Below are 23,209 nucleotides of genomic sequence, written 5' to 3' on the forward strand. Positions count from 1 at the left end.
ATTAACAGCCATCTTCAGGTAAGTTTGATCACCTGAGAACAAGCTGTTGCTTTTGATCATTAGGTCTTTCTGGAAGTTGTTCCTACTAGATTTGACTGCAGCATGAATACATCAATGAGGCACTGAAAATATGTACTACACATTAAAAGATGTTTTTCCTACATCCTATTTGTCTCTGCTTTAGTGTCAAGGCTGCTACTCAGTTCAGTGTTATGTTATAATATTTCATTTTACTTTATTTTATTTTATTTCATTTTATTTATTTTACTTTATTTTATTTTATGTTTCATTTTATTTTATTTTTTTTTATATTTTCCTTTATTTCAATTTATATTTTATTTTGTTTTATTCTTATCTATTTTATTTTGTTTTATTTTATTTTATATTATATTAAACACAATATAAACTACAAAGCACTCAAAGAGCACATATCTCCCCAAGACTCCTAAACTTGTAATTTTAATGAAAGAAAACATTTAATCAGCATTTGGACCAGATTTTGTATTAAAACACACCTAACAATACACAGTGATCCTAAATCAGTGATAATGTTCATGATTTTTGCAAATGTCTAAATCTTGTCTGTGAATATCTTGAGTTTTGTATGAATAAAACATTAAGTTATGGTCTACATATTTAAATAAATCACGTTGTGCTAACCATTCATCCAAACATATAAAGTACCAGATTTTGTGTAGATCAGATAAACTGATAGAAGTGGTGAGAAAATGTTTAATGAAATTCCGTGCAGACAATAATACACACTGGTAAAAGGAATCCAGGGAGAGACAAATGGCACCCACTCCTCATGATTCAAGAGAAATGAGTAAAACAAAGTGCTTCATAAATGGCCACACAGTGGCACCATTGGATTCACATTCACACCTGAAATTACACCAATTCCATTAATACTTTTAAAGCAGTTTTTTGAGATATCAAACAAAACATCAGACAGAAATGCAAACAAACACGACCAAAAGCAAAACCTCCTTGTTCAAGATAACAACAAGTGAGGGAGTGATGCGCACAGGATCCCATTTTAACAATCATCAGACAGAATCAAATAAAAATCTACAATGGGTCTTAAGTACTTTAGTGGCTCGTAGAATGTACTGGTGTTGTAGCTTTGAGCATGGTGCCATTTCTGCAGCTTTTATCCCCTCTGTCCCATCATCACATTCATTATCACAATAAAAAACACAAGCTCACAATAAAAAAAAAATCTTTGAAACTTTATAAACTCCAGTGTCAGCTCACTCAAGTCCGTGAGGCAGTTCAGTAAACAACACTGTCCATAACTTCAACACAGCCACAGTGTGATGGTCCTGGTTTATTGCTGTGACTGTGTTTGTGGTTGAACCATGTCCGAGGGAGGTGGAGGTGTGATGGGATACACAGGGACGCTGTACTCTGTGTAAGCAGGGGGAAGATCCTCAGGCTTCAATCCAAGCTGAAACACACAGACAGAAATGCAAAGTTAAAATCTGAATACCAGAAAACACATGCTGAGGTAAATGTTCATTTTACAGTAAATTTTGAAGGCAAAAAGAGCTGTAGGCAAAATCAGAATGATTATTTGTGTCATTTTGTGCCATAATCACCTCATTATAGGAAGGTGGGGGCCCACTGTAGGCTGCATTGCTATACTGTGGTGGTGTGTGGTTCTCTTGGCTATATCGAGGTGCCCTGGGGTGGTCATCGCCGTCCTGGTGTGACATGCTCCCATGGAAGGGGATGAAATATATTGGAGGAGGGCGCCCGTCCTGCTCAGTGCGACGCCACACCTCCCTCTCTATCTGCTCCTCCCTGTAGCGACTGCACGCCCTGCAGAAGGTCGTGCAGAACATGATGGAGAGGCCGAAGCCCAGCATGCCCAGGAAGATCCTTGAAGAGACAGTAGAGGTGGAGGAGATGGGTGAAAAACATTGGAAGATGAAGAGAGGAAAGAGAAAGGTAACGAAGGAAGTGTCAACGGGGAGATGGATGAGTGAGAGGAAAGACAGGAGCCAAAAAATACAGAAAAATAAATAAATAAAACCGCAAACCTCTGAAAATAAATTGAACTACAATGCAAAAACACCTGTGCAGTTAACACACATAATGAAATATAAGGGATTTTTACATGCCTTTCAAATTCCAAATAAGTTTATCTAAATGTCTTCTAGTAGAGTTTATACCTCTCTGGGCTCTAGCGAACCCCAACCCTATGTAACATCATATGTAGGATAACATACTGTACATTTCTTTGTCTCTGAATGACTTTTTGGCACAGAAAATGAACATTATATTTGTAATACACAGCCCAGATAACATAAAACATTGAATAAGTCATAGAATTATTTCTATTGTTGCCACCTCCATCAAATGTGCAAGCTCAGTTTGTGGTAAAGAGCAAGGTTAGCACTCAATTTTTCAGTTATTCTCAATCTTATACAGCACATCCAGCTGTTGGCTCTGTGGGACCATCAAATGACGAAGTAAGGTCAGCAAAACAAAAGGGATGAATTAAAAGAAACTTGTAGATGAAAAGAAATGCGTCTTACTCTAGAATGGGAATGTAGTCAAATGGCATCCTCGGAGCTTTGTGGATAAACTCCTGAGTCCGAAAAACACGGAATAAACCTGAAGGGGAAACAGGCACAACATTTAATACTGATACAGCCATCCATCACACCCTTACATTCATGTAGCTGCCAAGCGGCAATGTCAGGGGCTGAAGAGCAAATGCAGTTCCTCAAATGGCCACATGAGGCTGGCTCCAGGACACAGGCAATCCCAAAATACCAGTCTTTATGGCAGATATAACCAATTACTTTGAGTGACAGGTGGTTGCCATCGGTTGATAAGTTGCGACAACTTTGGCTAACCCTTCCACGCACAGTTGTCACTACAGTGTACAGCAATTTAAAAGCCTTTTTCTTGTATGTGCATTGGTTTTGATACTGTAGTTGCATGTAATTCACTACAGTGGACCCTAGCACGTGATGCCATACACTGCCACCCACTGGCCAGGTGTTGTAAGTGCAACACACAGCTCTCAAAACCAAGATGGCCGACGGGATGCAGCAAATGTTGTGCAGCTCAGGAATATTTTGCCAATCCTTCTCTACTAGGAGACCCTTGCTGCTAAATACAATTTGGTAAGTAAGTGGTTGAGTAAAGATGTAGCCATAGCTGTTAGCTGCTATTTTATTGTGTTTTCTGTTGATGAAAGTTATCTGAACATCTTGTTCAGTTTTTGTTTGTACTAAAAGATGCTTTCAGGAGTTGGAGTTGGATGTTTAGTTTTTATGCTAGGTCCATTTTGGTTAAGTGGTTTTAAGCCTGTTTTTGCAAGTGAAAATTAGCATTAGCATTATCACATTTAACTATAGACTGTAGCTGGCAGCTGGCAGCTAGCACTAAGGTAGCTCCACCCTCTCGTCCAAACACGGTGTCTTCTAGCTCCAAAAATCTAAGATGGCGACGGCCAAACTCAAGGCTTCAGAACAGGAGTCTACAAACCAATGGGTGACATCATGGTAACTATGTCTCTCATTTTTATACCATCTATGATAGCTGATTAACTTTATAGACTGGAAACATGCTCGCCTTGTATTACTGTTTTAAGGTGTGGCCATGATGCAAAAGTTTCCACATTTGTTTTCCTCCACCTGACCAACACAAAGATATACTTTGAACTTAAGACTAAATGTTTTGTCCAAGACACCATGATCCGAGAGTATTTTATTGCCTGTCTGTACTAGGTGGAGAGATACTAGACTTATAGATCTCTCACTGGAGGACAGTTTCGCCCGCAGTAACCTCATAACGTTTAGGGTTGGTGTTATTATGCAAAGATCTGATGATTGCATTTGTTCCACTAGGCTTGGGAACCTGTCAGGTCATCAACAGGAATATTAAGGTAATAGTTTATAAGGAGGTCAGGTGTTGATGTCAAAGCCTGGCACAGCATAAGGTGTGGTCTAAATTTTATTGAGCCTTGTTCTTGAATTTGTCATAAACTAAGAAGGGTTAGGGTTAGGTTAGGCCTTTTTCACATAAGGAATTTTGACATGGCACAGAAGGAACAATACAGGTGTAAATAATGAAATAAATGATGGCTGAATTCCATTTAGCTGCTTTGATTTCAGGATCCTTGTATCCTGCATGCTCACTGTCACTCTCACTGACACTTTAATACAGCATTATTAGCATTAATAGCTACACCTGTGCTTTTCCTATTATGACAAGTGAAAATGATTTCTGTTAGAAAGGCCTATTACCTGAAAACTGTATTGTTATAAGCTAAAAAGTGGGCTGTTCTTGGTTTATGAAAAGCTAATGTTCTAGACAGGGTTGGTTAGTAATAAAGTAGGCTACATATAATCTGGATTACATGATGAGGGCACACAACATAAGTAAAATAAGTCACTATAAACATTGTTTTATCAGATTATAGTTACATTACCAAGGATAACTTGATTATATTTTTGATTCTGTCTTGAAAATATGGGAATTTTGAAATTACAATATTTTTTACGTGATAACCAATGCTCTATATAACTCATGAAAAGCATGTCTGACATTGAGGGTTTCTCAGATGCATGCTCCACTTCATCGCCGTAATTGTGGTGGGATGTTTCGTTAATGCAGTGTGTTTCAGGGTAAGCATTTAGTGCGAGTGAATGCAGCCCCAGACCTGCCTATTGGCTTATTTTGATCATTTCAGTAGAACATTTGGTGTATTTCGACATCATGTCTCTGTCCTTGTTTCAGTAACGAGTCTGTGTGCCCTGTCTCTAATTTTCAACTCAATTTAAGGTTCTTGAAAAAGTATTTCCTAGGGCGCTGACGGTCCTCTTCCTACTTTTTCCACTTACTGCCCTCGCCACAAAATTAATTTGATGTGACCAACTGTAACTGCTTTTATTTACACTGAAAATGTTTTCAGATATTTAAGACAAAACAAATGTTTGGGGAACTTCAATGTTTGTGGCTACGGCCATTTTTTTTTAATTCTAAGGTGCAATATTTTCAATATTTGAGTTTAAAGTAATACAAAATTCAGATTAGATTACATCATTTTTTTGTAATCCATAAATTTGCATTACTACTAACAAAAAATGCCATGTAATTTGTATTTAGTAACTGATTACATGATTTTTTTTATTATTAATATTTTATTTTATTTTTTCATACATTATTTTTTCAAGCCCATTTTCATATAAACAGCTTATTAGCTTTTTAGTTTACAGTTCCTTACAAAAACATTTTTCGGTCAGTGTTAAAGGGAAAATAAATAAAGAAAAATATGAAAGATATAAACAACCAATACACTCACAGTTAAATAACGATAGAAAAAAAGGGAAAAAATAGTTAAAGACATGTGGGCTAACTAATAGCAGAAGATAATAACTAATACGTTCTAATAATCTCCTACACTTTAGTAGTAACTGAAGTAATCTGACCCAACATTGTTTTGGGACAGCAACAAGGACACAGGACAGCAACAAAATGACACCAATCAGGTCAGCAGTCAGACTGTCACATGCTATTAGTCATCAGATTAGTCACAGGTAAAGCACTGCTCATGTCATTTATATCAAATGAGCGTTAAACAGCTTCAGATCAACACCCCAAAAAGTGTTCCAGACACATGGGACACATTTCCCTGCCTCAGGATCTACTAACCTACAGTGCAACCAACTCACTGTTATCAAGCTGTAACTGCTACTATACTGTTGCTTAACTTCCTGTCATACGAGGTGGAAATTACAAGGAACTGTGCGGCTGTATATTCAGCGTTTATCACAGATTTCAATCAATGTTTTGATGTGTGCTAGCATCAGCTTCTCAAGGAAGGAGACAGATTTTGATCAGAACTGACTGAACGTTCAGCCTTTGCCGCCTGAACTCTTAGTGCGGATCAAGGCAAGGCAAGGCAAGGCAAGGCAAGGCAAGGCAAGGCAAGGCAAGGCAAGGCAAGTTTATTTGTAGAGCACAATCCGTACACAAAGTAATTCAAAGTGCTTTACAGAACAAGAAAATGCATTAAAATCACAATACAAAATAAAAACATAAATAATCATTATAAAATGAACTTTAAAAGAGAAGAGTGCAGATAAGATCCTTTCAGTCATATGCACAGTGAAATAGAGCTGTTTTGAGCCTAGATTTGAACATTGTCAGAGTAGAGGCCTGTCTCACATCTTCAGAAAGACTGTTCCAGATTTTAGCTGGATCAAGTCCTCAACATGATGTTTAATCTGTACGCAGAGGGAAACAAAAACCCTGTCCATATTTTCAAGTGGCCTAAACATTACCTAATTATTTATGTTCTTAGAATAGAATAGAGTGCTGAATTAAACAAAGACAACCAAACAACAACAACAACAAAAAAAAAAAGCCACAGAAATCGAGTTAGGAGAGGTCAAAATTCACATCACATGATCAGTGAGCACATTGGACCAGGTGCCACGTCTGTTAATACTGACTAAACAAACAAATGGCTCCAAGTAAACTTTCTTTGAGATCATCAGATTAAATTTGATCAGTTTTCAGTAGTTCAGCTCCACATTTCACAGACAGGAAGCAGAAAGACAAACTCCAGGCTCTTACCTTCAGTCCAGAGACGTGTCTCTTCAGGTGTGCGACTGGGAGGGAAAACTCACTGGAGCAGAGTGCAGTTTCTATTGTGGGTGCTCTGATGAGGGGGCGGTGTGTCTGTTTGTGTGTGTGTATGTGTGTGTGTGTAAAGGCGCTGAAGTGAGTTCAAAGCCCAGTATGTATATCAGCCCCTGAAACACCCTCAGAAACTAAAGCAGTCTTTATTTTATTAACTGTGTTTAAACTTATGCTTCTCTTAAACATAAGTGTTATTTGTATGAATATATGCTCACATATTTTAATGTATGTGTGTGTGTGTTTTATCAGTTGGTAGGTGTGTTTTATTAGTTTGTGCTAAAGGTCCATCAGAAGAATTTATGGCAGCATTAGAGGATTTAAAGTAACAGCTACCTTCCTCCACAAGGCCTCAGCTGAGAGATAAGGTGCCTGAGAAAAAAAGAGCAGATTAAAACTCCTAAAAAAAACATTCATAACCTGGAACTGAGAGGCTAAACGTTTGTTTCCCAAGTCAAGCGAACCTATATTTTGAGGTTAATCTGTGTTTACTTGAGGAAAAAGTCAATACTGGTACTCCAGAGTCAAAGCAACAGGTGAAGACACCGCTCTTTTATCTTTGGTCTGAGACACTGCCAAAGCACTTTGTCCTTTCTCCTAACATCCTGAGGGAACAGTAGACAGAGATTGAGCCATGTGTGCACGTAAACCCTCATGAGATTGGTGAGAGTGGTCATGCCAATTTATTTAAAAAAAAAAAACAACAAAACTTGACCCACTTAGCTTTAGCAGGGTGAAAGCATGACTTCATGGGATCTTTTTGTGACTAAATTTGAGCGCTGTGTCTTTTATTTAACTAATTATTATTACTGTTATTGGATCAGGTTTAAAGGGGCACTCCAGCAGTTTAATACTGCACTTCCATAAAGGAGGGGCACTTGCAAAAGACGGACACAGTGACGAGCCTCCAAAACCTCTGCATCCTACATTTACCATAATGCAACTCAGCACCCATGCGTCTCCATCTCCAAACTAAACCAATACACACAGCTTTATGCTGTTGGCTGTGGTGGCTCACACTGTTATGCTTGGCACCTTGTCATAGAAACATCAGTTTGCTGTGGACGTCCATGTTTTCCAGAGCAGAAGCGCTCAAACACAATCAGATTGAAGTCCGGAATACTGACTCCACATTGACTTGCAATTAACTGCAGCATTATAAACGCCACGTCTGTTTTCCAAGCAGGCTTTCTGTTAAAAATTTGTAGTCTTCAAACCCAAGCAGAGATAACCCCTGATCACCTCACTGTGACATTATCAGAGGTGACATCATTTTCAGAGACTTGACATGCAACTGTTGTCATCGGCCAAATTGTTCCCCTTTACAGACAAGCACTCCTGGAGTTGTTCAGCCTCCTGCTCTAGTTTTTATTTATACTGTGCCAGTGTGTGTTTCGTGTGGCTGCGTAGAAACACAGGTGATTCAACAGATTGTAAAATCACCACCCAAGCCTGGATACGTGATTTTTACTGCTGGCAAAGTGTCTGACTGGCTGATCAGATTGGAAAGGTACAAAGGTTACAGCCATATAACTCCCAGGGCTTCACATGCAAAGGCTAACAATATTACTGAGATAAAAAATATTACAATACAATAAAAAAACAAAAATACTAATAGAAATTTAGTCAAATTTACTTTATTAATCCAATATCTAATGAAACCAACACATACCATCCTTACAAAATAACTGAATTTCCATGAATCCTGGCCAACACATGATTTTACAGTAGCATAAAGATAAGGCAATCACTGTTGTGTTGCAAAAACCAAAGACTTTTTTGTAACAAACCTGATGATGCACGTTCTTTTGCCAGTTATTCGTGAATTTCAACAAAGTTAAAAATGCTACCAAGAGAGTCCAGTGATGTCAGAATTCATGTTCCCAATATTGGAAACTTAAGCAAATAGTGCAAAGAAATTGTATCTGATCTGATCTTACAGCAGTGTGTTCTTGAATTTTGAAAATATTTATGTTGATTACAGTTCAACACCTTTGACTGTGCAAAAGTCTAAGAAGTGCATTATGGAAAATTTTGTTACAAACAATTGTTTCACGGTGCAGCTGCAGCATTTTTACAGAAGGTTAGAGGCAGCCTTTTCTTCCTGAAGGGAATGTTCCTTCCTTTTATTTATTTATGTTTGGCTTTGTTTACAATAGGTGAGAAGGAGTGGTCTGATGCCTAAATAATATTTACTATTTGTACAACAACGTACATTATTCATTCCGCATTCATAACGCAGCACTGATGAAAATTAACTTCACACAGGAAACCCTGCATTAATTTTTTTTTTTTTTAAATCTTAACATCACCCACACCCACTTCACGAAAAAACAAACAAAAAAAACAAAAAAACAAAAAAACATGCACACACACACACACACACACCCCGACAAACATACAAACACACACAGTCAGCTCTGAGCACACAAATGTTCGGGTGTCAAGAGTGCTTTCACTCTGCTTTTTTTCTCACTCATGTCACCTCCTCAAACCTTTACCATTTGCGGCTTCTTTGAAGAAATCTACATTACCTTAGATCTCTTGAACCTGAGACACATCTCCATCAAACAACAGTTTGAGGCTTTAGTTTACAGAGGTGGCAGAACGTCATTGTTTTGCAAGTCACAATTAAGTCCTAAGTGTCAGGTCAGTCAGGTAAGGGGAAATTAAAAGTATGCATGACACAGCATTCACATGTTTTTGTTTGTTTTGTTTTTTATCTTTATGTTTGGAGAGGGAAAGTTAAAAATTGAAATTTAAGGTTGTTTTAATTTTTGCTTCAAATGTAAAGTCATCAAATTTGTGATTTAAGTCTGACTCCAAGAGATGCTTCAAGCTGTGCTCGCAACCGTACCTCTTGTAGTTTCTGTCTTAAGCAACGCAACTGTCCAAACTTTCCTGGAGCTATAAATCTTCATGCACAATTCTGTGGCTGCGTTTGTCCAGCCAGGCCTGCAGCACAGGAAGGTTGGCGTCCATCCAGCGGATGTTATCTTCGATAGTCTCGTAAGCCTGCTGGATACACCTCATCTCTGAGCCCGTCTCTTCAGTCAGAGAGCCAAAGAAGCTGCGTACCTGAGCACATACAGGGTAGGTAGACTTATAAACATGTCCAATATTTGAGATAACTTCGGCAAAACTGATTTAATAAATACGCTAGCCAAGAGCAAAGAAGTTAATTCTGTGTAGTCAGACAATGCACAATTTTAATTTCTACAGTTACTAAGTGACAGATTCAGAGGAATGTACTGTATTTAGCTACTTAGAATGGCACGCTGCTGTTGAAAGTAGTCACCAGCTCTCACCACACTGATTTACAAGCTGCTCTTCTAGGCTACTAATTATGTTTATCATTTTAATCAGTATTTAATAAGAGTTTTGTGTTTGAATAGCTCATATATATTAGGAAGATAATTACATTTAAAAAAAGATAGAAGACAAAAAAAAATTGAGGGACATAACCACATTCTTGTGGCAAGAGCAAACACTTTCTGTAAACAGACATAAGTAATGGAAGTCCAAAAGTATGAACACAGCCCTCCTTACCTCATCGAACATCTCCCTGGTAGAATACTGGTTGGTCACCCCAGTCACCAGGTATGAGATGGTGCTTGAGCCCAAGTCAAATCTGTGGCATCAAAGCAGAGACAAAGTTCAAAATTCAGAGTAACTGTTAACATTTCATGGAAAACAAGCATTTTAAGACCTCAATACGAACAAAAGCCAACTTATGGAGTTCTCAAAAACAACTGACTGCCTGCAAAAATACTGAAATTTAGATGCAGGTGATTTAACTATCTACAGGAATTGTATGACATCATTTTTTTTAAAGGGACAGTTCACCCCAAAATCAAAAAGACATATTTTTCCTCTTACCTGTAGTGCTATTTATCAATCTAGATATTTTTGGTGTGAGTTGCTGAGTGTTGGAGATATTGGCCGTGAAGATCGGCCATAATCCTGCCTTCTCTCAAATAATGGAGCGAGACGACACCTGGCTTGTGGTGCCATTTGAAAAACTCAGCAACAATGTCTCTTTCCAGAAATCATGACCTGGTTACTCAAGATAATCCACAGACCTTGTTGTGAGCAGTTTCATGAAGGAACTATTTTCCCTCAACCAAACTACACTTGCCAACTGCATCACCGCACAGAGAGAGATGTGCATCTACGCATGGACGAGAGGCTCATGCTCATGACAATGCGAGATGTAAACATTAATGGGATCCTCCTCAGCTGAGCTGTAATGTTTGTTAGCTCAGTTGTGCTAGGTAAGCTAGCAGTAGATGCACGCTTCCCTCTGTGTGGTGATACGGTTGGCTGGTGTAGTTTGGGAGAGAGAAAATCGTTCCTACATGAAACTGCTCACAACAGGGTCTGTCGATTATGGAGTTTTTAAAATGTATTTTTTGGCGCTCTGAGCACCACAAGTTGTGCCATCTAGTTCTATTATCCTGGAGAGAAGGCCGATAACTTTACAGCAGATACCTGTAGACTCACACCAAAATAATCCAAACTGATAAATACCACAACAGGTAAGAGTAAAAATATGTACTTTTGATTTGGGGGTGAACCGTCCCTTTAAAATGATCTTGTTTTAATATGTTTTGCCCAACGCTCTTGGATTACATATAGTTGCAAAACTTGTGTAAAAGAGAGGAATGTATATGATATGTATGACATGTATGATGGGCTGACTGACTTCTTGATCAGGGTGTGCCAGTTGGCTCGGAGGAAGTCCCAGGCCAGTTTGTAGCCACGGGGGTTCTTGCTGATGGAGACGATCACGTCTGGGAGGTCCTGCGTCTTCATTATCTCCCCGTGGAGGCTCTGCTCCATCATCCTGTAGACGGAGATAAAAGGTGAACATAAAAAAATAGTAACAGTGGGGAGTGAGTGTAAAAAGAAAGGGAAACTAAATGCTCCCAGAAGTGTAATACAATGGACCCACCATTGGAGCTTGTCCTGCAGTGGGCTGACGGCCATTGCAGTCTTCATGCGGCTCTTTACAGACATTTGCAGTGAAGTGCGGTACTTCTCAAACAGGAAGTCCCACCCCTCTGGTGTACGAGCTCCAATCACAAACACGGCCATGGTGATGTCAACAGGGAGGCTAAAGACAGGGAAGGTTTCCAGCTCAGTAACAACTATCTGAAAACATTTCATCCCTACATACAAGTGCTTATAAAAATTGAACGCTCAGTATACAGACAGTAATTGTGAGGAAGAATCGTGCGCTATTTTATCACCACTGACCTCATGGTGCCGTCAGAGTCCTTCCACTTGTTGAAGAGCTCGGTGGCTTTGGCCACACAGGGTTCGTAGTTCCTGACGCAGCCGAACAGCAGCAGGTAGCTCCTCAGCACTCGCTCAGACACTGATCCAGAGTCAGTCCACTCCTGCCGAGCGATCAGCCCCCGGAACAGATCCACAATGTAGCCCTGAGAAACACATGCAGTCGGTATATGAACTTATTCATAATCAGTCCATTCTCAGTCAAGTTTTAACTTAATTTTTTATTGAACTGTTGTATTCTGGTTCCTGAGAGGAATTTTGCTTTGTTTAAACTGCCAGAAGTTAAAGGAGCACTCTGCTTATACAACATGTGCACAGTCCATTGTTTTCCAGGCTTTTCCAGTGCTTACGCAGAGAACCATGACTAAGTGTGGATGGTTTTCTTTCTACACAGAAGCAGCACTAGAAGTTTAAAGGTTCCTTGTGGAGTTAGTGACTTCTAGTTGCAGTTTTTCCATAAGTGGGCTTTTTGTTTGTCTCGTGCACACGGACGCACATGCACCTTCCTGCCAGTGGTTTTACAATATTCCACTGATCAACAGGTGGCAGTAATGAGGCATAAAATGCAGCAATGCACCAGTAAAAGCAGTCAGTGGGCAGTTGGGTTTCCACTTGTTTCTGAAGTTTCAGCATCTGTAGTCATCACTCTTTTCTATGTTTGTTTGGCCATAATAACCTTTTGCTTGCTACGCTAGCAGAAACCAGAAAAAACAATATGCTGCTTCACACACACGTGAGTTAAAGTGATAGTGCACCCAAAAATGGAAATTCAGCCATTATCTACTCACCCATATGCCGAGGGAGGCTCTGGTGAAGTTTTAGAGTCCTCACAACACTTACGGAGATCCAAGGGGAGAGGAGGTAGCAGCACAACTGCACACCTAATGGCTGACGGCGCCCCAGATTCAAACGTCCAAAAACACATAATTGAAACCACAAAATCGTCAGCACAGTGTACAGAGAGGCAGTTAGAGCTGCAGGCTACAATGAGGCTAAAAACAGAGTTCAAATGACGTTTTTCCAAGCAACCTTTTATGTCGGGGCTTCAGGACAAGCAGTATGGAGGTATTTTGAGGTTTCAATTATGTGTTTTTGGACGTTTTAATCTGGGTCGCTGTCAGGCGTTAGGTGTGCCGTTGTGTTGCTACCCCCTCTCCCCTCGGATCTCCACAAGTGTTGTGAGAACTCTAAAACTTCACCAGAGCCTCCCTCGGCATATGGGTGAGTAGATAATGGCTGAATTTTCATTTTTGGGTACACTATCCCTTTAAAGAGTGAGCCTCTTGTGCTATCTCCTTCTACCCTCTGGCAGACCAGCCACTGTTGGTTAACGGAAAACCCGCCACTACCTGTGCACCACTACTGATTTTCTTCCAGGAATGTCGCCACAGCCACAGAAAATGTTCGAGATTATTACTTGAAGGCAGACTGGTATGCAAGACTTTATGCATTTTATAAAAGTACATGGTCTGTTTTGTGCCATGCTGCCTTCACTTACCTTCATCTGGTTCTCCAGAGCAGCCATGTCTCTCTTCTCCATCAGTTTGTAGAGAGGTACGAGCTCTCCAAAGCCCTGAGTCACGGCCATGATCTCAGTCTCTTTGGACAGGTACAGAGACAGCTCCAGCGCCGTGTCCAGCCTCACCGTCTTTGTACTGTGACACATGACAGGTCAAACATTTAATTTAAGTTTATTTTAAATATTTAAATTACCAACACTCCCTTTTCTATGACAATGATGGTATGTGGCTAATTGCTTTTTCTTATGGGAACTGTCCGCTGGATTTTAATTCAGCTCCTTCACTGAAACTACAGTTATTTTGTGATGCAGAAAAACAGCAGATGAAACTGTTATTGTCAGATCTTTTAACAGACCTGACCAGCTGGAAGACGTTGTGGATGAGGCTGGCACGGTCGTTACCGCTCAGGGCCGTGTGGTTGTGTTGCAGCAGTTTGATAATGGAGTTCCACCCCTCGCCTGCATAGTGAACCATGTAGTAGCCGCTCATGTCCACATTGAACTTCACCCAGTCCACCTCCTCCGGCAGGTACAGGACATCTGCATGAAAGAGAGGAACCATGATTGACAAGGACTTGTAGCGTTAATTTTTTTATGAATAATAAAGGATAAAGAATATAAATACAGCAATATAAAAATCAGCCTCATCACACTGACTGAGCAACACACTCACCAGTTTTTGTTTTGAGCAGGAAGCGATGGACAGTGTTGGAGGCGCTGGTCATGTAGGTCAGTGGGATCTGCCAAAGGAATCTAACAACACAAAATGATCATTTAAAAAAATACTAATTTTGAATAAAATGGAGCACCCACTGAAACTAGACTTCAGATGCTGCTACACTAATACATCCAGAATGGAGCTGTTCAGCTGGTGTAGCGTTAAGTTTCTACTAAAGCATGTGCAGTATTTGAAAATTCCTCCCTCTGACACAATCTGGTGGTCGTATAGAGAACGACACTTTAAAGTTTAAAGTTTACTTCAAATGCAGGAAAAGGGATGTCTGCCATGACTGAGACTGTGCACGCATGTCATCTGCCATAATACTCTCAATCTGACATTTTACCCTTCAGTGAGGGAGGGGTCGTCTGTCTTCAGGTAACGCTCCTGACTAAGCCTGACTTCACGACCTCTGACCTCCACAGTGACCAGTGGGAAGCCTTCCTGCAGCGTCCAGGTGTCCATGATGGCCCTGACATCCAGCTCATCATCGGAGTACCATTTCTACATATACAAACACAAATACACACACACATAGATACACAATAATTAACATCATAAACAGTGACAGATATGTGACACAGCTACATGAAGGTACTATAGAAACAGTTAGGAAATACAGAAATACTAAATTTGTGTAGTATGTTGTAAAGAATCATGTATGTTAAAGATTTCTGCTGGTGATCATAAAAAATACATAGTGCGAAATTCCACTCTGATTATTTAAAGGGATAGTGCACCCAAACATGAAAAGTCAGCCATTATCTACTCACCCATATGCTGATGGAGGCTCAGGTGAAGTTTTAGAGTCCTCGCAACACTTGCAGAGATCCCAGGGGAGAGGGGGTAGCAACACAACTCCACCTAATGGAAGCTTACGGCGCTCCAGATTCAAACGTCCAAAAACACATAATTGAAACCACAAAATATCTCCATACTGCTTGTCCATAGTGATCCAAGTGTCCTGAAGCTCCGACATAAAAAGTTGTTTGGAAAAATGTAATTTGATCTCTGTTTTTAGCCTCATTGTAGCCTGCAGCTCTAACTGCCTCTCTGTGCACCACGTTCACATGTGTGCGCTTGCGCGAGACCGTGAGACATGGGCACCGCCTTCAGCTTCAGGACACTTGGACACCCACTCTCCCCTTGGATCTCCGCAAGGGATGTGAGGCTGAATTTTCATTTTTGGGTGCATTATCCCTTTAAATAATCAGAGTGGAATTTCACTATCCCTTTAAGCCTACTGATGTTAATGTAGCTATGATAACAAGAGTTTGTTAGCTCAGTCAAAGTGCTTTGTTGGACCTGGTTGAAACTTACAGAGGCTCCAGACTGGACATCGCGCTTGGAGCAGAATTCTTGGTGTTTCATTCGGCTTTCGTCCAGACCATCTGAGCTGCAGACCTGGAGGAGAGACACAGAAAACTTTAGCAGTGAATCAAAACAGCACCAACACTGGCAGTACTACTGATACTTCAGGGGTACACGAGCAGGAATATGAACTATGGCAAATTTTCTTCAAAAAATATTTTTATGACAAGCTGAGAAACAGGCAAAAACACTCATGCACAGGTGTCCAGGACAAATCCATTACTTACATGACTGGCCTCACTCCTTACAGCTGACTTATTTTGGTTTACAAAATCCAAATTTACAGCACCATTTTCTAACCTCTGAGAGTCCACCTCACTAAAATGGATCGGTATTATAATTTCAGCATTGTAATTATGGTGTATCCCTCACACACATCATTACTCACATTAGTCAGGCTCTCCCACAGATGACTGTTGACAGTGTTCTGGTAGCTGTAGCGCTTGAGGTATCGGATGATGCCAATCTCAAATGCTTCAGGCGTCAGGAAGTCCCGCAGCATATTCAGAATACATGCTCCCTAAAAAACAAACACAGGCATGCTGAAAATTAACAATTTAAATCCTTTTTGTTGTGTGAATTTGTGCTTTTAGAAGTGGTTTTAACTGAATTTTAATGTTTTGTTTTGGCTGCAATTTGGGTTGAGATTTGGGAATGATTATCACTTTTACACATTATCCAAGTGCAACAACAGCAAATCGTTGATGCTCTGACAGAATGAGGCTGACCTTGTCATAAGAAACGTCATCAAACATCTCCTGGATCTGCGTGGGGTTTTCCACGGGGGTGGAGACTGGGTGGGAGGAGCTGAGGGAGTCTACTTCCATGGCCTCAAAACATTTCCCCAAGAAGAAGTCATCCTGGGAGAAGAGAGAGGACAGAAAATGTAAAAAATATCTGAATTAGTATAAATAAGAAGGATACTGCACTGTATACTGTACGGCAGACAGAGGATCAGGCTAATTTGTGTGCTCTGACTGGACGTTCTGTGCTCGGCTCTCACCACTTGCAGCTCTGGGTAGGTGATGTCGAGAGAAATAAACTCCATGAACTTTGCGAAACCCTCGTTGAGCCACAGGTCGTTCCACCACTCCATCGTCACCAGGTTCCCAAACCACTAGACAGGAAGAAGAACATGCAAAAGCAGTATTTAGCATACAGACGTATCTTTAAGTTTAGAGATAGCAGCTTCCAACATCAATCATCTCCTTATAAAAGCAGAGCAATTTCTATTTGTATCGTCCTAGCCTGGGTAACTTTGTACAGAGCGCTGACCTGTGGCACCAATTAGTTCAAAACAGATGCAGGCCAGCTACCTGGTGTGCGAGCTCATGGGCGATGACCTTGGTGATGCCCAATTTGTCTGAAGCTGAGGACCTGTCAGGGTCGAAGAGGAGGCCCGTCTCTCTGTAGGTGGTCAGCCCCCAGTTCTCCATCGCACCTGACTGGAAGTCTGGGATAGCAGCGAGGTCTGCAGGGAACAACATCACGCACATGAATACAAATGCTTTTTTTAAGATATCATTTTAAACATATTGCTGTTTTAATGTCTTTAAAAACACTGCATGAATTGAAACGCCCTCTTTATTTTCCATTTTTAATATGTATACTTAATATGTATATGTATATAACAACAAATGTTATATCTAGTCAGAGCAAAGAGCACTTGCACTGTAAAACGCCTACATTTAAATTTACATATATGCAATGTTCATTCAAAGTGACCTCACATATCACAGTAAGACATGAGATAGGATGGATTCTGGATGTCTGCACAAAGGACAGACATTTGCCGTACAAACCACAGATCATAAGACCTCTGACTTTAACACACTGTTTTCAGTGGTTAGAGGGCATGTCATTTATGCTGACTCTGCTCAGTAGCAGGTTCTTTCTTAAGCTGAGTACAGTAAAAATACGTACATTACAACATAAAGCTCCAACTAGCTCAGTCAGTTCTTTATTTTTACATGTATTTCCACTCACCCTGTTTGGGAAGCGGGTATGGAATATCAAAATAGTCATCGTAGAAGTCCAACAGCTTGACGGCAGCATCCAGCGCAAAGGCCGTCTGGTCGATTTTCTCAGGCACAGCGTAGACTGATATCTGATGGCAATCACAGAGAAGAACTGTTACAGCAATATGTTAAGTTTTATCAGTGGAAAGATATTATGTGACAATGACTGTCTGTTGTCCTCCTCACATTGACACCATGCTGGGTGGTCTTGCTCACAGACAGGAAGTCAGACACAATGTAGGCCACCAGGTAAGTGCTCATTTTCACAGTGGTATCGAAGTGATCTTCAAGTAAACCCCCCGGCAGCTCCACAGTTTTTACCTGAGAAATGAAGGCCTCGATTTTGTCAACCTGCTCTTACTTAAGTAATTCTTCATCCGTGCTTAAAGGATAACTTCTATATTTTTTGACTTTTTTCTCATGTTTTTGTATTTAAGTGACTAATGGGAACAATACTTTTTGAAATTGATCTACATTGAGCGAGACAGCACTCATGGCATTTTGCGCCATCACATTACTGCATGTCCACTACACCTTTTTGTTAAAGAGTAAGATCCTTTTTGTTTGACCCAAAACAGCCCCGAAATCGCCACCGCCTAACACACCAGACTCCATTTACATAAATAGTAATTTTAGAATGTAAACAGCCAGCACATTTTCACATATAACTGGGTGAATTAAGAGTTCATTCAATCAAACCAGAGTTGGTGATTGCTGCAACAGTGGAAAGACAAACCAAGACAATTTTTGTGGGTTTTATTTTGTTTCTGTCAACTTGAAATGGTGTGTTTTACGATGATTAAATTACTGGTCTGGTGGGTTTGGCGATGGCAATTTCTAGGCTGTTTCTGATTGAACAAAAAGGATTTTACTCTTTAACAAAAAGATTTCTCTCTGTAGTGATCCTTGCCATAAACTGACAGACACATGTCAGTGGCAGAAACAAGCACTTTTAGTAGAACATGCCCTGGCTGGCTACTTTGCACCCTGTTTCATTAGTGCTCAATACTGGATCAATTCCCAAAACTGTTGCTCCCTTAAGTCACAAAAACGTTGGGAAATAGGGTTCAGGTAAATACCAAACTTCCCTGGAAAATAAAGTCAACTGATATTGCTGTGTTCATGTGTACCTTGGGCATGTTGGAAATGGCAATGTGGCGTGGCTCTCGTGTGATCCGTATGGTGAAGTTGGCTTTGAAGGCGGGCTCATCAAAACAGGGGAAGGCTCCACGAGCAAAGGTGGCTTCAAACTGCGTGGATGCCAGAACCCTGATAATGAAAATAGATAATAGTAAAATAAAAGTGATGTCATGTTTAACATAACATGCTGTGAGAAGATTAGACAGCTCCTTTAAAAGAAATATAGAAAATAAGATATTCATGCTCCTACCGGACCTCCCCAGTGCTGGTGCGGTAGCTGCTCTTGTAGAAACCATGGAAGCTGTCAGACAAGTTGGCTGCGAACTCCATCTGAACTTCATACCTCCTACCTTTGGTCAGCACAGAGTCTGACAGCAGGGCGAGCTGATGGGAACGAGGATACTCCAACACCTGCAGAGGCCTGCTGCCTTCAGGTGTGAGGAGCAGCACATTGGATATCTGCAGCTTCTTGGAGTGGAGAACGATGGTGCTGGTGTCTTTGTGCACGTCCAGCTGGATGCGAACGACTCCGGTGAAGTCGAGGGTGGTCAGGTTGGGGTGGATGGTCAGGTCATAGTGGATGGGGGAGACGGTTTTAGGGAGTCTCATGCGGTCCCAGGGGAAGGGCTGGCCGTTGGTGGCTATGGGGGCATCCTTGGCTTGGCCTTGGTTTGGTAGCCCGGCTCCTGATGAGGGAGGGAAGGGAAGGAGGAGCAGCAGCAGCAGGAGAGGTGCAGCTAACATGATGAAAGCAGGAAATCCTCTCACCTGTAATACAAATATACAAATGCATGATTATGTTCAGGGATACTCTCATTTCCTGAGGGCCTGTTGATAGAGACAAGTCTTAGCCTTAGACTTTATTGTCTATTAAAAGATTTAGCATCACATTTCTTGGGTTTGACATTTTTAATAACCATTTAACTTTTATTAAAACTCAAAGCTGCATAGTTAATCAAACACACAGTGAACAACAAGGCACAAACACGACAGGTGAGCTGGAAGTGCAACACTTTCGATTTCACACAAATGTCCATTCATTTATGTTCACGGATATCTGTCGAGAAAAACTCATATTTCAACAAAACTCAGGCCTCATATCGTTTATTATCTGACATTCTTAACATTAAGCATTTGTTTTGTATATGTATAATATAGTGAACTTACCGTGTCATCTGCAGCACTAAGTGTTCGCACATATAATCCAAGAGTGAAAGTGAAACAAATGAAGGAGGTGTTGTATGCTGGGAGAAACCACAGGAAACGTCCCCTGCGTCAGATTATTAGTTTTGGTTATTTAATGATCTGCAGCTGAGGTGACGTGACTGTAATTAAAAATAGCTTCTTTTTTTTTAATTTCAGGATGACATGTCATAACTGCAGCTTCTCTTGACAGTCCAGGAAGTACGAGTTACAAAGACTTCCGCCCCGCTTTTGTCCAAATGCAAACACATTTTCTAAAATTGTATAACTGTATCACTCCATTGTGGTTATAAAAGGTTGCCAACACAAGTGCGACTACACCTCACAGTAGGAAACAGAAGGAAACATCTACAGTGAACAGGAAGTTCCGTGTTGTCATGGGCTGCAATGACACATCTCACCAGTAGGGTGTGCCATTGCTTTGATAGTGGTTCCTGTAGTTTTATGTCTGATGAAGGTCGTCCCTCAGATACATACATTTTACAGAACGAACTGAAATCAATCTGAATTATTTGTACTTTTTCCAACAGCAGGATTTAGTGCAAAATTAGAAAACACTTCCTTCCAAACTCTTCCATCCAGTGGTGTATGGTAGTCAGGATGGGCCCCGGTGCACACTGTATGATGATGGGCCCTAGTGCCAGGTTTTGCATCAAAACAGCAACCTTGTATTTCATAGTCTCGTCACATGATTCAATTCATACTTTGGACAGCATCAACATACATATCACCAGTCATCACTGCAAATCTGTATATGACAAACAAACCAAATCAAATAAGAAATTATTCATTAAATTTAAAAAAAAAAATTATTTATAGTTTATGTAAAATAAACATGTAATTTTATTATAGATTTCTACTGACTGCTTCACAAAAGAAAAGAAGACACATTGACAGAGATAGGTTTGCCTTCTCGAGGGCATGTGTAGCAGATAACTTTTTACCTGTGTTCATCTTTGAACACAGGAGTATTTCTGAGGTGGCAGGTTTAATCACTCGCATGGGTCCGTTCTGCTCTGGAGATAGTGGGCCCTCCAACCACTCTCTACTGGGCCCCAGTGCGACCGCATTGCCTCCACTGTCCATATTTACATCGCTGCCTCTGTCCCATTTTGACCCATTCCCATGAGCATCAGCAAAACACACAGTTTATGATTTATAGCTTGCTAACTATGCTGTAGCCTATTCAGACCATATAATACATATAAAAAAAGGTTATAAAAACTTCAATCAAAAGACACACAACCTTTAAAAGGACCCTACAGCTGTGTGTGATTTGGAACTTGTACTACAGGTGGATCATTTGAGAATGGGTGGTTAACAAATAACAAGTTACAAACATGAGTAAAACTGGTATTTTTTCATGTCTTTTTAAAACTGCACTTTTTCCCTTAACTTGAGTATACTTTTTAACCAGTGGTCTAAGTGGAGCTGCATGTCATGGAAGAAAATAAATGCTAATAAAGTAACAAAGAAGTATGGAAGTTTTGCTGGTTCCCTGAAAGTAAACTTTCTTCTGCTGACTTGTTGGATGATGTCACCAGTGGTGGATAAATAAATACATTTCAAATACATTTTCATATTCTTTACACTTCACGATAAATGTACAGACACAGAAGAAATGTGTGGTCAACGGTTAAAAGTCAAAATTAAATGTGAAGACATGAAAACATGGCAAACTCTTAAGCACTATATTGTAAGCAGCTGAACTTGCTTGAGTTTCTTGAAGACGTTTCCCTCTCATCCAAGAGGCTTCTTCAGTTCTAACAGACTGGTGCGCTGTCACAGGCTTTAAACTCTGTGTGGGTGTGAACCCTTAGAAAGTCATTGAGTTCAAATGTGAGCTCTGAGCTTCAGAGTTGTTAAGGTCACATGTCATAGAGCCCCTCGGCTATGACCTGGATGGCTGAAAATCTTCACAGACAACATGGCAAACTATTGACCTTGTCTTACACTATCAATCACATAGTCCTTTAAGATGACTGATGATTACCGTCACTGATTTTATATAGTGATGTAACATTTAGAGTAAGTGAAAAATTAAATAATCTGAGAGTTCTTGGACTCTTAACCATTTCACTTCATGCATATGATATTACTCAAGTAAAAAACCTGAATAACAAATAAAACTCTTTTATCTATTATGTTCTCAGATTAAAACAATACATGTGAAATTCACTTTTATTATGGTCCTAAGTGACAAAAAGTTTTCTAAATCAGTCAAAAACATCTTAAAATGAGGCGTTGGTGGCTTAGTGGATAGAGCAGGCGCCCCATGTACAAGGCCATTGCCGCAGCGGCCCTTTCACACTTAGCCTACCTGTCCATTAAAGGTAAAACACCCCAAAAAATATCTTAAAAAAACCCCCAAAAAAAACCATCTTTAAATAAATTTTCATAAGATTCTTTTTTATGCCTCCACGCCGGTAACAGCCGTGGCCAAACGTGTTTCATGTCGTCATTATGTCCATCCCATTCTCAAGAACACAATATCTTAAGAGTGTCTTAAGGAAATTTATTTAAAATTGGCACGTGTCCACTTGGACTCAATGACAAACTGATTAGATTTTGGTGAACAAAAGTCACTGTGACCCCACAAAACATGTTTTTGGCCATAACTCAAGAATTCATACAATAATTTTGACAAAACATCACACAGATTTCTAATAAAACGAAACTAAGAGATGACATTTTATATCTAAAAGGTGAAAGGTCAACTTTACTGTGACATCTAATGTTCTGCAAAAACACAAACACCACAAATGAGTCTGGACAGACATGGAGTGCAACTTGACTGGTTCGCAGAGGCAGACAACCGCAAGACGGTAATTTCAGTTTATATATAGTTTTTATTGCTGAAAAACATAAGCAAACAATAAACACACTGCTGGTTTGCAGGTCACCATTTTTACATATTTTCTGTTTGTGCTGTTTGTTGTGCTGTCCACTTGCACAACAACAGCACCACACATTACAGAAAATATAATAAAAAATTAATTAATTAAAAAGGTAAAGACAGCAATAACCAAAAAAACAAACAAATTCTTAAGTTCATTTTTCAGTATGATCGCACAGGTTGAATATTGACCTAGAAAAAGTCATATGCCACCCTAACAAAGATTGTGTTTATGTGATGTTGGCATACAGAATGAAAGACATGTACTATTGCAACTCACAAGATCCATGAACAATTTTAGCCCCTCAAATGATCTTAGGTGATTTTTTATAGGCACAGACAAGACTGTCCTAGTTATGTTGCATACTTGACTGAATTGTTGA

The 23,209-nt window shown here is 40.1% G+C and overlaps 2 protein-coding genes across 2 annotated transcripts; both read right to left on the minus strand.

Moving 5' to 3' along the window:
* Window positions 1-714: 714 nt before the first annotated feature.
* LOC117252034 (uncharacterized) lies at window positions 715-6,735 on the minus strand. The gene is made up of 4 exons (XM_033618673.2): window positions 6,601-6,735; window positions 2,544-2,622; window positions 1,602-1,884; window positions 715-1,450 (listed from the first exon to the last, which is right to left on the minus strand). Exons 2-4 carry the CDS (start codon window positions 2,570-2,572, stop codon window positions 1,331-1,333), a joined length of 432 nt encoding a protein of 143 aa, XP_033474564.1. The 5' UTR covers window positions 2,573-2,622; window positions 6,601-6,735; the 3' UTR covers window positions 715-1,330.
* Window positions 6,736-9,363: 2,628 nt separating this feature from the next.
* Window positions 9,364-20,273, minus strand: erap1b (endoplasmic reticulum aminopeptidase 1b). Its single transcript, XM_033620552.2, has 19 exons — window positions 19,895-20,273; window positions 18,978-19,495; window positions 18,718-18,856; window positions 17,774-17,908; window positions 17,556-17,676; window positions 16,886-17,040; window positions 16,573-16,686; window positions 16,298-16,429; window positions 15,958-16,089; window positions 15,519-15,602; window positions 14,545-14,702; window positions 14,154-14,233; window positions 13,837-14,020; window positions 13,460-13,616; window positions 11,923-12,107; window positions 11,618-11,779; window positions 11,369-11,509; window positions 10,213-10,294; window positions 9,364-9,741 (listed from the first exon to the last, which is right to left on the minus strand). The coding sequence occupies exons 2-19, from the start codon at window positions 19,469-19,471 to the stop codon at window positions 9,571-9,573; spliced, it is 2,826 nt and encodes a 941-aa protein (XP_033476443.1). The 5' UTR covers window positions 19,472-19,495; window positions 19,895-20,273; the 3' UTR covers window positions 9,364-9,570.
* Between the last annotated feature and the right edge of the window lie 2,936 nt (window positions 20,274-23,209).

The sequence above is a fragment of the Epinephelus lanceolatus genome, chromosome 9 (genome assembly GCF_041903045.1).
Source record: "Epinephelus lanceolatus isolate andai-2023 chromosome 9, ASM4190304v1, whole genome shotgun sequence".
NCBI classification, from domain to species: Eukaryota; Metazoa; Chordata; class Actinopteri; order Perciformes; family Serranidae; genus Epinephelus; species Epinephelus lanceolatus.

Excerpts from the sequence above, each read along its gene's own strand:
- LOC117252034 (XM_033618673.2), bottom strand. The coding sequence starts at position 2,572 with ATGCCATTTGACTACATTCCCATTCTAGA. Across the intron at positions 1,885-2,543 it reads GACTACATTCCCATTCTAGA|GATCTTCCTGGGCATGCTGG; the intron begins GTAAGACGCATT and ends TGTCTCTTCAAG. Across the intron at positions 1,451-1,601 it reads CCCCACCTTCCTATAATGAG|CTTGGATTGAAGCCTGAGGA; the intron begins GTGATTATGGCA and ends TGTGTGTTTCAG.
- erap1b (XM_033620552.2), bottom strand. The coding sequence starts at position 19,471 with ATGTTAGCTGCACCTCTCCTGCTGCTGCTGCTCCTCCTTCCCTTCCCT. Across the intron at positions 16,090-16,297 it reads ATGACGTTTCTTATGACAAG|GGAGCATGTATTCTGAATAT; the intron begins GTCAGCCTCATT and ends TTTGTTTTTTAG. Across the intron at positions 11,510-11,617 it reads CTGCAGGACAAGCTCCAATG|GATGATGGAGCAGAGCCTCC; the intron begins GTGGGTCCATTG and ends CTCCGTCTACAG.